Source organism: Diorhabda carinulata, chromosome 2, assembly GCF_026250575.1.
Source record: "Diorhabda carinulata isolate Delta chromosome 2, icDioCari1.1, whole genome shotgun sequence".
NCBI classification, from domain to species: domain Eukaryota; kingdom Metazoa; phylum Arthropoda; class Insecta; order Coleoptera; family Chrysomelidae; genus Diorhabda; species Diorhabda carinulata.
In genome coordinates this window covers 16,279,303-16,296,658 of record NC_079461.1, presented here as the reverse complement: position 1 = coordinate 16,296,658, position 17,356 = coordinate 16,279,303, and the positions used below count along the sequence as shown (strand labels likewise).

At 34.0% G+C, this 17,356-nt stretch overlaps 2 protein-coding genes across 4 annotated transcripts in view; one reads left to right on the top strand and one right to left on the bottom strand.

The window, feature by feature from the left end:
* The window catches only part of LOC130890709 (UNC93-like protein), a 223,457-nt gene that overhangs the window by 41,164 nt on the left and 164,937 nt on the right, over positions 1 to 17,356 (top strand). The window lies entirely within an intron of this gene.
* Positions 1 to 17,356, bottom strand: part of LOC130890721 (uncharacterized) — a 28,444-nt gene that overhangs the window by 5,947 nt on the left and 5,141 nt on the right. The window contains exons 2-3 of one of the 2 annotated variants that reach the window (XM_057794972.1): positions 17,021 to 17,213; positions 1,793 to 1,887 (exon numbers count right to left, since the gene is read on the bottom strand). In XM_057794972.1, the coding sequence (XP_057650955.1) occupies positions 1,793 to 1,887; positions 17,021 to 17,195 (270 nt within the window). In that variant the 5' untranslated portion in view covers positions 17,196 to 17,213. The remainder of the gene's footprint in view (positions 1 to 1,792; positions 1,888 to 17,020; positions 17,214 to 17,356) is intronic. The other variant, XM_057794973.1, reaches the window with a different exon arrangement.

Here is a 17,356-nt window from a genome sequence, read left to right as displayed (position 1 = left end):
GATTAAGAACTCAACCTCAAATTTGTGGGAGAAGTGGAAAAACAGCTTTTTATCGATATTCGATAAAAAACTATAAACGTTCTATATGTCTAAGACAGTTCAGTCTAACAGTTCATATTTTGACTTAGGTATAGATGGATCCAATATTCTCTCCGTACCCTACGTTGTCTGCGGTATTGAAAATAATCAATGACTTCTTCCTTACCTGAGTCTGAATATATTAAATATTACGTTTCACTGCTGCCCTAATTGATTTAATACTGATTACGAGTCGTTGCGCTTATGAGTTTTATTTTGATTGCAAACCTGTCGCAATATCAGATGGTTTGCAACGTTTCAAAACCATAGCATCGTGGGCAGTCGGCCTAAGTATGAAACTATATATTCGTTCATAGTAAAATGCTTGCAGCTGCCATTTAGAAGGAATAATTAATGTACAAACAGAAATTCAAGCAAGTTGGACCAACATAGATAGATGTTTCGAAACGCTCTTAAATTGGGTATTAACAGGGTGGCATTGTTTCCACAGATGACATCTAGCTTTTTTCTGGCAAATTAACTTATAAAAAAATGCTGATTAATTTTAGACTTGATGCATTTCTATCGTTGATCGATTATTGATTATCAAAATTCCATACAATACCGTCAAAAGGTTAATATTTCAGTAGGGATTGCTGAAAACTATATCAAATCTATTCAGTTGTCTAGCGATTGATATACAAATATTAAAAAATTCACAAAAATCGACTTAATCATCAAATCTAATTCGATATTGATTGTTATTGAGCTAGGTATTGTCGAACGTTTGAACTCATAGCAAGGATTCCAAATTTGGACTGTACGGGGACACACCCGTCGCAACAATTTCCTTGTTGCCATTTTAAAGTATTTCCACTCAATAGAAAGAGAAAAGAAAATAGAAAAGCAAGTTCCGTGTCTTGTGATGCATTAAATTATAGATATCATCGATCACACACCTACAATTATCACAACATAATAGGAACGCAGTCCCAACTCTGACGAAATTTTACTCACAGTTAAATTCTCTTCAGCTGATGCTTAGTTGGAAAGGTTATTTAGAAAGTTAGCGCCATTAACTTAGGGTTCCATACTGAGGAGTGTGGTAAGTATCAAAAACTATATTGATATACCCAAATACGTGAAAATAAGCGCATTTCAGTTTGAATTTTAAATAACTTCGGCTAATGGTTTTACAGATGCATGCTACTGTGATAAACTTCAAATATTGGACATTGATTGCAATTAAGCTCTTTGGATAATTCACCTAATAATAATACCAAAGAAAAATGCTACCAAATTTGTAAAAAATGGGAATAAATTTGGCAAACAGCAAAAGATAGTGAAATATTTGCAATTACTGAGTCCAAGGTTATATACAGTCCACTATTGTCGAAGGTCGTTTGCGACTTTTTGAATTAATACGGGAACATATCTAAAACGTCATGGAGGTTGGAGAGATTGCTGAATATGTCGAGAACTTTATGGCTAATGAAATTTATTAGTCAAAAAGTGTTTAGAATAGATTCAGCCTCCAGCTCAATATTTCCCAACAACTTCATCTTCGACCTCGGCAAATATTACAAAAAATTTGATGAAACGAAAGGACTTAGCAGGAATTATTTTACAAAATAGTTCAAACAAATTTCTGCGATGTGGAGGAATATGTAATGTTTTGCACTTGTTAATTGATACATTGACTTCAAAACTGCAAAACAATTGTATAGAATTGATGTTGCTATTTAAGCAATAGATCTTCAAAACATTCACTCACCTTCAAAATCGGATCGACATAGTATAGATTGTCCACAATATCAGATACTGGCAGAGTTTTCCTCTTATATCCATCGGAATCTAAAATCAAGTGATCTACACAATTATCAAGTTCTATGAGATAAATAGAAAAATACTCCCACATTTTTAATAAGATATCTACAGTGGATAATAGATTCGGATATTGTATACCAAATAATAGTACCGAAACAACTTGATAATGATTCGAATAATGGCAGAAAATATCTTTCAGACTCTAAATTACATATTATAATCATTATAATGGAAAGCAGTACAAAATATAAAATTTCGTGTTGTTGTTCGGTACAGCAACTATATTTTTTACAAATTCATTCTATTGTTTGTAGTGATTTTAGTTGTTCCATTTTCTGTTTTTGACAAATAAAATTTTTCAATTTAGACTTTTGAAAATGATATTTTTAATATACCGAGCACTTCATAGTTTGTTATTCTCTTGTAATTTCGATTTAATTGATGACTTTATGTTTAAATAATATTAGTATGATGCATGATGCAAGCAAATCATTTAAAAACTCACGGACTTCCTTATGAGATCAGTATCAAAAATATACCTGTACCTGATACAGTTGAAGAAAAGCGATGACTGCTCACTGGTTTATTAGCCCATGAAGAAGCAAACATAGTTTATCATTTCCCATAAACAATTACACATTTAAAAGTGATTTAAGTCAAATCCATGGAACAATCCAAGATTTGACTGAACTTATCAATAATTTTGATAGTAATAAACGCGAACCCGTTTTTAACCGAATTAATTCGAGGTTAACTCATTTAACTAACCGAGTTAATAGATTAAATGTTGACACAGATGATGATCAACAAGTTCAGCTCAAAATTCCTTTGGATAGGGAAGTGATTTTAATTGAATCTCATTTGGAAACAAAGACAAACACATTAGTTTCTAATTGTGTTTAATCACACAGAAATCATGTTCCTCCCGATTCTTCATCTTTATCTTCTCTTTCTATTCCCATATATCATCATGATCCAGTTTATAAATATTACCTTGTAGATGATGAAAAGTTGGAATACTTAGAGTCTCTAGAGGTCTAAATGTTGAATGTTGATGTTGGTGAATGTACCGTTAAATATTAGACAACACATGTAGTTTTAACACGTTGGGGCATGTGTTGATTTTGCTGCAGTGGCAAGAAATTACTTAAACAGACGTTTTAGAGAAAAATGGATTTGTCGGGGTGGACCCAATTGTTGGCTTCCAAGATCACCTATATCTATAGGACATAAATCCTATAGATTTTTTAATATGGGGCTATATGAAGTTCTTAGTGTACGAAATAATCATGGAATCTGAACAAGATCTAATAGTCTTCAGATTCAAACTCAAGCTACGGCATAAATCATTCAATCCCATCCAGATTTATTCTCAAAGATACGTTTTTCAATGACAAAACGGTGTAATAAGTGTATTGAAGTAAGCGGCCTACAGTTTGAACAACTACTGTAACTTTGTCAATTTTGTTATTGTTGTAATGCAGTGTTATTTAAATTTAATATTACTTTATTAATGGGCAATTTGATCACCAAATTTGGAAAAAAAGTTTATATGCGTTCTTGATTTATGGCAAATTTTTTGGAACAAAAATAAAACGTGTACGTTTGAAAATGTTAATTTCAAGTTTTCAACTATCTGGTAAAATTCGTACTCTATTCTCAGAAGTTGCATACTCAAGTACCTACGATTTAAATTCCTCCATAGTATATATAGATGCAGAAGGCAATATACAAATAGAGGACTCATATATAGGGAAGAAAATAATAATCATTTAAACTAGTTAGGACCACAGTTAGTCCCCAAATACGTGATCAAGAAAAAGAAAAAGGGAAAATGACGGGGAAAATTAAGAGACGAAACAAAGCAAAAAGCAAGGTAACGAAACAACGCAAAAAGCAAGAGACGAAGCAAAGAACAAAGCAATACACAGAGAGATATAAGGGGATAAAATAGAACGTGAAACCAAAAAATCTCCTATTCAGAAAATTATGAAACCACAAACGATTTATCATAATGAAACAGTATTCAAGGGAAACGAAGAAGCAGCGTATATGGTAATATTGAGAATAAACGTCGTAAACAGACCATGTAGAATAAATAGAGGAGGGGCATATTCATCAATAGATATATGTCTAATCTCATTGTCAGAATAGGAGCTATATACTCGAATCGCAGATCAACTAATGCTATAAAGAATAACAGGACAACTACAGCTATACGGATCAACCAAATTGATTATAGCTGCAACGGGTACTGAATTACAACATTCACACAAATAATTGCAGCAGAGGACTGCATGATGGGCGAAGTATCGGTATTATTAGGTAGAGACTTTCTGGAAGAACAATGAGCTATAATCTTATAGAAAGACGAACTTTCATCGGAAATATGGGAATGACACTTACCACTATTGAGCGTAAATCAAATTGGAAATTTTTTAGACAATGAGAGGATAACAGTCCAGACACAAGAAGAGAACCAATTAACAGTAGACAAAGAAGATGACTACACAGAAAACGAAATTTGAACAAAATGGCTGGAAACTTAGAAATTTAGACATTATGTACATCTATTTGGCTCTCAGGGCAATGCCATTGTTCAGATTCGAATTCAAAACCAATCACAGTTCGAGTGCGAAGTGTGTATTGAGAATGTAAATCGGTGCCAAACGTGCGTATGGAATGTCGTCAAAAACACGATAGCGTCTTAGTTTCTGTTTATCGTTGTTTCGGTAAGATTGCTACCGTCGACGATGTAACAAATTTACCATCTCGATTTTAATATTTTTAAATAAGTCTAGGAAAGTATAGGGCAAAATTGTTAAATGAGAGTGATGTGAAACAGTGGAGTGGATAGAAGAATACGTTTCTTTAACAAATACCAATTGCAAAATATTCAAAACCAAAAGTAATACGCCATATTACATATGCAGGTAGATGACAGGTAGGTGTGGGGAATATGCCCATGCTGTTAATATGCCTATCCGCTGCCATTTTGAATAGTTTAGCTTGTCTGCTAATAGAGGGAGAGTAATATGTTGATTTTTTGCCCCACAGCTCTACAAGAAAAATCAGTTTGGGCTATTCAGTCTGCCGAGAGGTTATAAGCGGTTCACATATAATAGGCACTGTTGAAAATAACAATTTCACGTGCTTAAATAGAGTGTAAATTTCGTGTAGGTTTGTTTACAATAATTGTAAGTACAACATTATAAAATAAGTCTTTTTACCATTCGTTTAGTAATAAAGTCAAATAAAAATATTTTCAAATTAACCCAAAATACTTGAAAAAAGTATTAACTCTCTATTTTGTTATGTTGTTAATATGCCCTATGTTTATTTCTATTCAGATTATTGTCTTGAAGATTTCACCTTATCAAGCAAAAAAATTCGTTTCCAGCGGACACAAGATGATCTTAAATTGGCCTCAATAGCAGTAGAAAACGGGTCGAAAAACTCTTCCAGGCAATATAAAATACCTCGCAAGACTCTTAATCTTTATATCAATCAAAATATTCACTAAAAACAGTCATTGTGCCGAAAAAGTATTCTTACTAAAGGGCAAGAGTCGAATGCTTCGAATATCTGTATATAATTATTGTGAACGAAATGGTCTTTGTAACATGTTCTCACCAGAAAAACGTCTTGCTGGCCGTCACTGATTGAAAGCATTCTTAAATAGACACCCAGAAATTTCTTATAGACGAGCTCAAAATATGAACCCTGCTAGGGCACAGAAGCTCAATACATATATTGTTTCTGATTATTTTGAAAAACTTAAAACAGTGCTTCTAGAACTTGACTTAATGGATAAACCTGAGAGAATATATAATATGGATGAGAAGGAATGTAGGTTAACTCTACATCACCAGCAAATGATTCTAGCTAAAAAGGGTGCGATAAGGGTCCACTTGGAGGCATCAGAACACGCCGAAAATATCACTGTCGTTGCTTGTGGCAACGCTAATGGTGGAAGAATTCCCCCAGCAGTTTTATTAAAAGGTCAAAGAATGAAACATGAGTGGCATGACAACTTACCACCGGGAACTATGGTCACCGTGACGAAAAAAGCAAACATGACCATTCAGACATTCAACGAATGGATAATGGCATCCAGAAAATGCCTTTTAATTTTCAATGGTGCATCTTGCCATTTAGATCCATCTATAGTGGAAACTGCAGATTCGTATGGCATCACTCTTTTGTGCCTTGCGATAAAATATAAAACCAAAGATACGAGAAAAAAAACATATCTGTATAGGTGATATTTTAGCTTACAGGAAAGAATGCCCGCCAAAAATGTAGTTACAAACAATCACAGCCATAGTCTGACCTTCGCAGAGATCCTAGGTTATTTACGCCCCATATGTAAAGTGAGAAATGAGTTTAGGAGATTAGGAGTTACAGAATCTATTCAATACCATGAATCATAATTAGAATTGAAATATGATGTGGGAAGCGTTGAGTTGGCCAATTCATTACTAGATCCTAAATATAGAGCAATGTGTTTTTGGTACAATAAATGGAGAATTTTAAATTTGGGAACACGAAATGGAGAAGGTGTTTTGTAGGTACGTAAGTTTCCCTATAATTTGTATTTAATTTCAAAAAATGGTGTTGTTCTAGAAAAACAACAAAAAGAAAATGTATGATGAAAACGGAATTATCGTACAATTTCAAGAGAACCCTTTTGCTATAGTAGTAATAACAGAAATTATGCAACGGGCTCATTCCTTACCATTTTCTAAACATATTGTATTCACATCTTGCTGTGACTTATTGAATCATTCGGTCACATTTATTCTTACACCTTGTGATACTGGAGCCGTTCCTCTAGGCGTCATAATAACTAAGGAACAAACTGAAAATTATTATTTTGCCGCATAAAGACTAATTAAAATTAACGTACCGAATTCGTTCTGTGAAGAAGGATATCCTGAGATTTTCATGACAGACAGACAAAAGTTGTATGGCCGGAATCTAAAACGCTTTTGTGTCGCTTCCACGTTTGTCAACCCGTTTGACGTTGGCTTTGAGAAAAGAAAAACAATGTTCCAAAAGAAATACGTCAATCACTTTACAAGTATTTTCAAGCAATATTGCAAGCCTCAACCAATGAAGCGGCACAAGAAAAATTGAAAATCGCTATTAACAATAGTAAAAATTACCCGGAATGAGCAAAATATATTAGAAATTATTGGAGCAGAAAAGAAGACTGGGCATTAGCTTACAAAGATGCATTAACACATGGACACCAAATAAACAGTTTTAGTGAGATTACAGTAAGATTGTTATCTTAAACAGGAATGAAGCATATAATACAATAGCATTAATACACTTTTCCTGTACTCATTTAGAAGAATATTATCAGCGTCGGCTTAGGAATTTCATCAATAACCGAGATAGTTCCAATCGTTTGTTTTTAATCAAACAACTGAAGAAAATTAAGTATCCACAGAAGGAAAACATAAAAATATCCTCTTTTTTTATGCAGTTCCCAGCAGTGAAAATAATGAAACTTACTATGACGTGGACTTTCAAGCCAGCTTTTGCAGTTGCGAGCGGGCAGAATGAGAAAGTTCTGCAAACATCAAAATGCTATTTTACATTTCTTCAGGGCCTGTTGTACTAACACACCTGCAAATTCTCGGAAACACGTCTCTCGATGTCATAACTTGCCTTTGGCGATAATATCCAACCGTTTTCGTTTTACGAGCCTTTTGTTACACAACAATCAACAAGCAGTGGCATTTCAACCGAAAGTGAAGAAATTCTATCTCAACCAATTAATTTAGTTCCCACAAATGCAAATAATATAAAAAGGAAGGAATACATACAAAAGCAACTGAAATGGCAAGATGTACTGAGGATTTCACCAATTTTGTGCACCGCTGGAAGTTCATGTGCCCAGCGATACAGGCAAAAGCCTAGTATCAAAGTACAGCCTACAACATTAAGCAGAAGAAAAGTCGGCATAACAAGGGGAAGCAAAAGAAGACCTTTAGGTTCTGCAAGTGCAGAACCTACCAGAAAAAGACTTAAGAAGAAACAAGATCTCTCACAAAATGTGACTCGAGAAAAGTATCCAACCAAATGCAATTAAACATGGATCATCGCACTAAATATCTCATTTGTATATTATCTGTTCTCTACTACTTTTGATTTATTCAATAAATATATTTGCACTCTCACTTTTCTTACATATTTGCTAGGCATTGCTGGCATTTCAGGTGGCCTAATAGCAATCTGCATGTGGCAAACTGTGACGATATTCCATACGTGCGTTTGGCATTGATTTACATTCTCAATACACACTTCGCATTTTGCATTTGAACTGTGATTGGTTTTGAATTCGCATCACCTCAGTAATGGCACTGCCCTGGGTGCCAAGTAAATGTACATAATGTCTAAATGCAAACCATAGATGTTTGAACAAACAAAAATATAGGGACAACACGAAAAATTGAGAACATAAGACAGCATGCACTCATAAAGGAAACAGTTACATACATAGATTTCAAGAAAAATACATCAGCTACGAGAAAAGGACCATAGCAGAAAGAAAGCCTTCCAGAAATATAACAGTGGACAGAAAGACAATATAAACAGTGAATGGAGCAATAGCAAGAACGAGACCAGTGACTAAGGTGCCGCGAAATAAGAAAGTTGGATTTCTACACAGGAAGAAATTCAATTCATTACTACCTAGGGTCAAAATTTAACAGTTACTAGTGACAAGAAGTTTTTACCAAATATTTCACTATACAGCGATACAGCGATAACGGAAATTTATTGCAAAAATAATATAAGCACCTGAACATATATTCTATCTATACTATCATATCATATCATATCAAGCGGAGAAACCAGACATCCTGAATAAATTAAATTGACGAATTGTAGCTCATGTGCAACTGATATATCAATAGTTGCAAAGAAATGTTTTGGAAAACAACAGTTATAAAACTTAGTGAATAGTGAAACACAAGTCATGAGATTCACCATATTCTTTTTTTTTTGAAAAAAATACAGGACAATGACCAACCATCAAGCTATAGTTGGTTTGCCAACATAAATAAGCTCTCGCTCGTTGGCTGTTCGACTTCAAAGCAAAATATCGCTTATCAAAAGAATTGTACTTTTTGTAGCGATTCTTGTAATTTTTTCTATTTCAATTCCATTATGTTAGTATTCACTGTTAAGTAAAATACTTCAATTCACTTGACTTTACTATCATAATTTAAATTCTCGATTGAAAAAATTAGTTTCTCTGTACGATCAGTTTAAGGACATTGAGAGTCAAATTTTCAATTTAGAATCCTCCTAGACACCTCCATCTAGTAGTGGAAAGGAAGACGATTTTGAAGATTCATGTTGTAAAATTATATGGTTAATAAAATCATTGATACAAAGGTTTGATGACGCTAGAAATTCCGATAACAGTTCAGTGAATAGCGGGAATACCACAAGTGAAGGTCGCAGCGAGGGAGGCGGAGTAAATGGCGCGTAAAGATTTCAAAATAAAGTACAATTGCCACTTATTAAAGTGCCTACTTTTGTATTAAAGTGCCTACTTTTGTATTAAAGTGCCTACTTTTGATGCGATCCACACTGGCGGGTTAAAATTTGGGGACGCATTTAAAGTTTTAGTACATGACAACCCGGAAATATCCGGGTGTTTATTTAAAAAATGCTTTAAATAAAGACGGTAATCAGCTCATAGAGCAAATAGAAATCTCGGTTTATAATTACCACCATGCACGTCAGCTGCCCGTTATTCAAAAAGATAAAATAGATAATAAAAGAAATTTCGAGAACGAAGCTATAACCATATTTATTATTTTTTATTAAAATGAAAACCATAGAAATCAGAATAAGAAACTACAGATTTACTATATTTTGGAGGATAACAAGAGTGTGTCTATGAGTAAAATCAAGAATATAAGGAGAATTTACATAACAAATAACAAAGCAGTGATAACCTATGAAAATTTTACAGACCAGAATGTTCGATATGTAGACTCATAAAAAGAATGTGACTGAGTAGAAAAAGAATGCATCACGAGAAAATCGAACAAAAGAAATATTTATAAAAAGATAAATATAAATACAGCAATATCAGTATTATCGATTTCAATCTGAAGAAATCACATTCTTTTCAAATTCTTCTATGAACGTGACATATCAATGAAAAAATATATCTACAGACTTTTCAATCAGAAAGTAACATGTCAATTAGGCCATTAAAACACGTAATCTGGAGTTGATCTAAAACTATTAAGGCTTGCGTTACTTGCTGCTGAAACTATTCTCAAGAATAAATGTAAATTGGATGTGAACTTGAACTAAGTCTGAAAGATATTTCAAGTGTAAAATCAGGTTCACAAAAGGGGTAGCATTTAAAATATTATGTAGTGACAATTCTATTTGGTAATTCAGTGAACACTACAAATAAATTTTGAGTAATTGTATAGTGACTTGTTTATCCGTGATTCTCTATTTTGGTATTGAGACGATATCTTGAGAAAAGAGAATTCATTATTATGATAACGAAGAGAGTGCACCAAATGACTGTAATTATTTAGAACCTGAATAGAGCTATCGCACATTTGAACCTCATATTAATAAAAAATTCTACACTACTATTTAAAGGCCAAGGGCGGCTCATAGTTAACAATCCGTAACTTTCATAGGGACACCCCGTACAATCTAAATATAGTGAAAAAGAATAATCTTTTAAAGTGGACATCATGTACTTCTACACACTTCTAAAAAGAGAATATTTCTTTGAGCTTGGACGAACATTTCAAGATTCTGCAATGGAAATTCATTCAATCGATTATTCATATATCAAAATATCAAAAATTATCGAGAAAAAACTAATTTTAAAAGAGAAAATATCTAAAATCAAGGACATTCAGAAGCATATGCATTTATACGTGAAGGAACACCATAGAAAAAATTAGTAATAGTTATGGTAAGGGTCAATAAGGGTAGTTTGGATAAATACGACATATGATGAACAAAAAATCTATCAATAGTATGGCAAAAGAGACGAAAAAAGCATAATGGAATTATGAGAAAGAAAAAATATGTAACTCCACCTGTGGTTGGTTACTGGGTGGATAGAGTAGCCTGGTGACTGCCACTGCCGGTCCCAAACCCGGGTAAAGGAAGAGGGTTGTCAGGTGAGGCCAGCAACCTGCCGGACGTAAAAAGAATTATCTGCTCACAGATCCAACGATCAGCCTCAGAATAGGACGGTCCAAACGAACTCGACTATAAATTGGAATATGAATACGGAAAACAAAGTGAACAAGAAACAAAAATGGAAGAAAAATATAATACGAACTGCTTGTTGGAACATAATGTCATGGAACACCAAAAATTGTGAAATACTTTTAGAAGTGGAACAACATAACATAGATATATATGCGCTATCAGAAACCAACCTCAATGGAAAAGGAAGCATCAAAATACCGAACTACTTAATAATATACAACGGTGTCGTTAAGCACAAACGAGCAACAGCAGGAGTGAGAATAATCATAACCGAAAAATACGAACATCTCATACAAGACATTCACCACGTAGAAGAAAGAATCCTCAAAGTATCACTGAATAGAGGAACAGGAAATCTTAACCTCTTAAGTGTATAAGCAAGAGCAAAGAAGACACGGTCACATTCTACGAAAATCTTGAAAACGGTAAATAAAAAACTACTCATAATGGGTGACCTGAATGCCAGAATTGGGAACAATATATTACCCGGAATAAAGCACCACTTCAATGAGGAACACATCAATGAGAACGCAGAAGCACTAATAGACCTATGCGCACTTACAATAGACTGCATAATATCGAACAGAGCCATACACCCAACCCAAATACTAGACACAAAAAGCTTAACTTAAGCGAACATAGGATTTGACCATTTCCCAGTTGTTTGTAAACTACGGCTAAACGCACAGAAGAAGAAGAAAACAGAAAACACGTTTAAAGATAAGCTCAACATAGAATCCATTAGGAACCAAACAACAAAAGCCCTATACCAAACTCGCCTAACCCAAAAAATCGAAGCAAATAATATTGAAGAAGAGGACGATACAGAGATGTGCTGAAAAAAGATAAAAACGAATATTACCGACTCAGCTATTGAGGCGCTAGGCCTAAGGAAAGTAGGAGTGAGCAAAAATAGTCGAAGGAAACAATGTTATACACCGGTAATAAACGCTTTGGCCAAGGAAAAACGGGAGGCATATTTAAAATATAGGAGTAACAAAACACCCGAAGAAAACAACATTCAAACAAAAACAGAGTTAACCTAGAAATCAGAAACATAAAACGAAGCTTCTAGGAAAACTTTACCTCCGTAATGGAATATGATCTATACGGAGCACAAAAAAGTTATGTGGAATGCTAAGAAGGAGAAGATATGAAATAGTAGAATACACACAGAGACAACAGATTCACGAGTCCCACTTGAAAACCTATTTCGAACAACTATATGCAGATGCTCCCGAAGAGGAGGAAAACAAAGAAAACAATAAAGAAGAAGATGAAGAAAACAATGAACCCCTCGAGATATTAGAAGACGTAACGATAGAACACGCAAAAAAGATCAAAAACAGGAAAGCACTTGGATTAGGTAACATACCAAATGAGTTATTGAAATACGGAGGACAACAACTAATGGTAGAACTTACAAAGCTTTTCAACAGAATACTATCAAACAGAGAAGTTCCTAACGAATGGAAAAAGAGCATAACCATTCCTATATTTAAGAAAGGGGACAGGAAATCTTCAGAGAACTATAGAGGTATAACCCTTCTAAACACAACCCTGAAGCTTTTTACAAAAATCATTAAAGCAACATTAAATGAACACGTAAACACATCGGAAGAACAACAAGGATTCAGGAGAAATTTATCAACCATAGATGCCACCTTCACAATTACACAAACTATAGAATACGGCAAGCCCGTGTATATCTGCTTCATAGATCTCACTAAGGCATTCGACAGGGTAAGGTTGAGCGACGTAGTAGACATCCTAAGAAAGAAATACGTTCCGAAAACCATAATAGACATCATAAGACATTTAAACTATAACACATCTATTCCAACAAACCTGACAGAGGAAATGCAAACATCAACGGGTATCAACCAGGTTCAACCTGATAATGGACGAAATATTAAATCATGTAAAGAATACAGCAAGAGGATATTCACTTACAACGGGCGCAATAAAAATAATCTGTTATGCCGATGACGCTGTAATTGTGACAGAGAGCAAAAACGACTTACAGCAGCTCCTATATTCATTCTACGTAAAAGCTAAAACCTTTAACATCCAAGTATCTACCGCAAAAACTAAAACCCTTGTCATCTCTAAAGAAGCAATTAGGTGTAAACTCGCCCTAGAAAATAAAATCATGTAATGTCATTTGACTTCCTAGGCACACAAATCAGCGCAGACTAGAACAGAATAAAGTAAAAAGACAAGCGAACAAAACCAGCCGAATATCAGGCGCACTCCGGGACATTATCTGGAATAGTACAAGTATGAACAAAAGGGCGAAAGTTAAAATATACAAAGCCTGCGTTAGACCCATATTGACATATGTTAAAGAAACAAGAGCGGACAACAAGGGAATTAAAAACATCATTTGAACAACAGAAATGAAAATACTCAGAAACACATGCGGGTACATAAGAGACAGAAGGAGAAACACAGTCGTAAGACACGAGTGTGAGGTGGAAGACATAGTCAGATGGGGACGTAAACGTAGAAGAGCTAGGAACGAACACGTGGACAGGATGACCAGAGAAAGACTAGCAAAGATCGCACGAGACGGTAAACCAGAGACACGACGACCTTTAGGAAGACCTCCAAAAAGATAGATGGATTCATGGACATCAACATCTCAAGGATGACAAGTTGGAAACTACAGGCTAAGGCCTACAATATGTTGAAGAAGAAGAAGAAGAAGAAGAAAACATATGTGACAAAATTGATATATTGTTGAAACTAATTGAAGATCGTATACATTAAAAAACTAGTACCCTATTTCAAAACAATATCAACAAAAGATACTATAGGAACTATAGTCAGATACTTATGTCATGGGCACCTGATTATGAATTATATAATTATAATCAACAATTAACAGATTGAACTATAGGTTTATTGATATATATGTGCTCACATGTGCTCAACTGCACTAGCACAATTACGCGCACATACACGCGACGCTTAGGCTCATACACGTGCACATTAGATACACACACATATCTCGACTTCACACATTGGAAAATTCTCAATAAAATTGGATATGTTACAAGCCAAACAAACCCAGGATTCCGCGAAGTCTCTGTGGGGACTCTGCGAGAGTTTAGAAAAAAATTAAAACATTTCTGATTATCAACACTGATCAACATCTGACATTTTCATTCGATTGCTGCAATTCAGTCAATTAGATTAGTAAATCATTTAGTTGAGTCGATTCATTTCGTTCTATTTCTTTTGTCGAGTACCGCCGAAGATTTAATCGAGTTCATCTTGCGAAACACCACTCACTTGTGTACTATACTTGACCGTAGTGCGAACGATTTGTGACAATATTATTCTGCTCGTCGATTCAAAATTCTTTTTCATCCAATCTGCAAATGCCCTAAAGTATGTCAAACGAGATATATGAATCGTTTTTAGAGGTCTCATCAGACACAAGTATGGAGTCATTGTTCATAACGACGCCTCTCAACGATGTTTGGGTCATAATCCGTGATGAATATCCAATGCTTGCCAAAAAAGCTCTGAATTTTCTTCATTCGTTCCCAACAACATTCTTGTGCGAAACAGGATTTTCAACCTATGCAGCTACGAAAACAAAAAACCGCAATAGACTGAACGCCAAACCTGATATAGGACTTCAACTATCTCCTATCAAACCTTACATCAACCAATTGATGAAAATCAAGAAACAATTTCATACATCTCATTAAATATTTAAAATTTTTTTTTCATATTGTATCCATTCATATTATGATTATTGATGCACATAAGTACATATTTCTTTCATTCATTTCATAGGGATCCGTGAAGTATTTCGCTTTCCAAAAAGGTGCCGTTACCAAAAAAGTTTAAGAACCGCTGATATAGAGAGAAACGGGATCAAAATTTGATGGGGGGAATGGATGTGAGACGGACAATCGGAGTGATATGGACAAATACAAAGTAGACCGAGATACGATAACGTATTACATGAAGTAGAGGACATAGAAATTATATGTAAGGGAATAAAAAATCATCAAGAAGAATTGAGGAATCTTGTTCCTTGAAGTTTTTTGAGATTGAGCCTTTCGTAAATTCTTGAAGAAACTTAGCTTTAAATCTACAATCTACAATAAAAATATTCAGTTTAAATGATTTGTGTAATAAAAATTAACTCATTATACAGAAACATACATGGATATCATCAGTTTTTCAGACAAAAAATCATATTGACGTCATTATTGGTAAAAGACATGCATCAGATATTTTAGATACTAGGTACTCGTTTCAGAGGCAAATATTCTGATACATACCTCTAACTTGCCGTGGCAAAATTTAAGGAAAAAATATATATATATATATAAGTTGACAAAGAATATCAGAGGGATCAACCTGAAGGAAAATGGTAAAAATTCAAAGATAGAACAAAAATTCCCGGGAAATGAGGAAAAGATACCAAAAAACGAGTGGTTCGATGGAGAGAAATTTAGCTCAAAAAAATGGAGAAGAAAAGAGGTAATTATAGTCTACAATAATATTTCGTTGAAAAGGAAGGACAAGGCAGAATACAGGAGCTTTAGAATAGGAGATATCAGTGGAATGTTTTCCAAAATCGAAGGGGATATCAACCCATAATAAACTTTTGTACTTCGAAGATCGGAAACTGATGTCAAGGTATAGATAAAGGAGTATAATATCGAATATTATGGAAACTACCAGCTACCGGCACATGAGAAATTGAAATAAGATATAAAAAAATAAGCAATGGAAAGTCACTGAATTACAGCAAAGTTACTCAAATAAGGATGCTTAACAATCTTCCTATTACTGTGTGGATTCTTCAAGAGGCAATGCCTAATAAATGACAAAATGCCCTTGTTCACATTCTATAAAAAGGAGACAAACACAAATTTATTCCATTCGAGAACAATTTTGAACTGAGCTTTATAAATTTTTGTATTTGCTGATAACGAGAACTTGATGTAAAGAACAAAAACATGACTAGAGGAATTGAGAAGAAGAGAAGCAGACAGGATTTTTATTAACAAAAATAAACTAAATACATTGTGATAAGTAGAGAAACAGTATAACCTTAGAAATTTAAGTATATTGGCCCAATCATTACTGAAATAAATTCATTCAATCCAATGATAAAAGGTACTCTTGTTGCTTACAATCGATGCTAATGAATAATGATTTCTCTCTTCTATCAAGTTAAAAGACAAATTTTATCAAACAATAATTCGAAGGATTATCACTCATGCAGGTGAAATATGGACTACCACTATAAAACCTAAACGTATACAGTGGCTTGGACATCTAGGGGTATTACATTAAGAAAGGGTAAAAGAAAAAAAAATGGACGCCCGAGAAAGGAGTGGTTAGAGAAGATCAGAAGACAATATGACCTAAGACGTGCGATGTTAAGCTGTGTGTAGAGGAGGCCAAGGTTCTCCATGGATTGTATAGCCTATAAGTGAGTATATTGAAAAAAAAACAGTAGGTAAGAAAATAAGTAAACAATGAAACAAGATGGAAATACTACATTTATCTATATGCCAAAGATACTTTGGGAACTATAGCTACATATGCTACATATGTCATAAGTATGATTTCTTCAATGTGGTCCTCATATTCACGAAAATGATTGATCGCCTAAATGCTAAACAAGTATTTTAATCTTAATTAGGACAAACGCACGCACATACATACGCATATGATTCACCAACGTATACAGACGTATATTCAATAGATGCACACACTCACAAAAATTTGGTGATGATTATCTAAATTGAACCTTACAAAAACAAAAATTAGTTGAATCATAGAAAGTATTACGATACCAAATATATGTGGAAGGGTTATATTCAACCAGAATAATAAAATTATTAAAAATATTTACCTCTTCTTTTTAAGATGGAAGAATTTTTCACTTCGGTTTCGTCAAACGGTGATATCATTTTTTCTGTAGATAAAGCGGGGCTTCTCATCGATATACGGGGTGATCTTACATGAAATTCGCAGCGTCCTAACGATAGTAATATCAGAATACCAAAGAGACAAACGAACATACGCATCTTGAAAAATTGGGGAGTCTGAAATAACAGTAGAATTTTTTTTAATATTGGGTGTTAGTATTGAAACAAATATATATCACCAACTGAACTAAAAATTCTAGATTCATCGATATCAAACAGCAAATATTGAAAACTACTAAGTGAAAATGTGAATATCATTA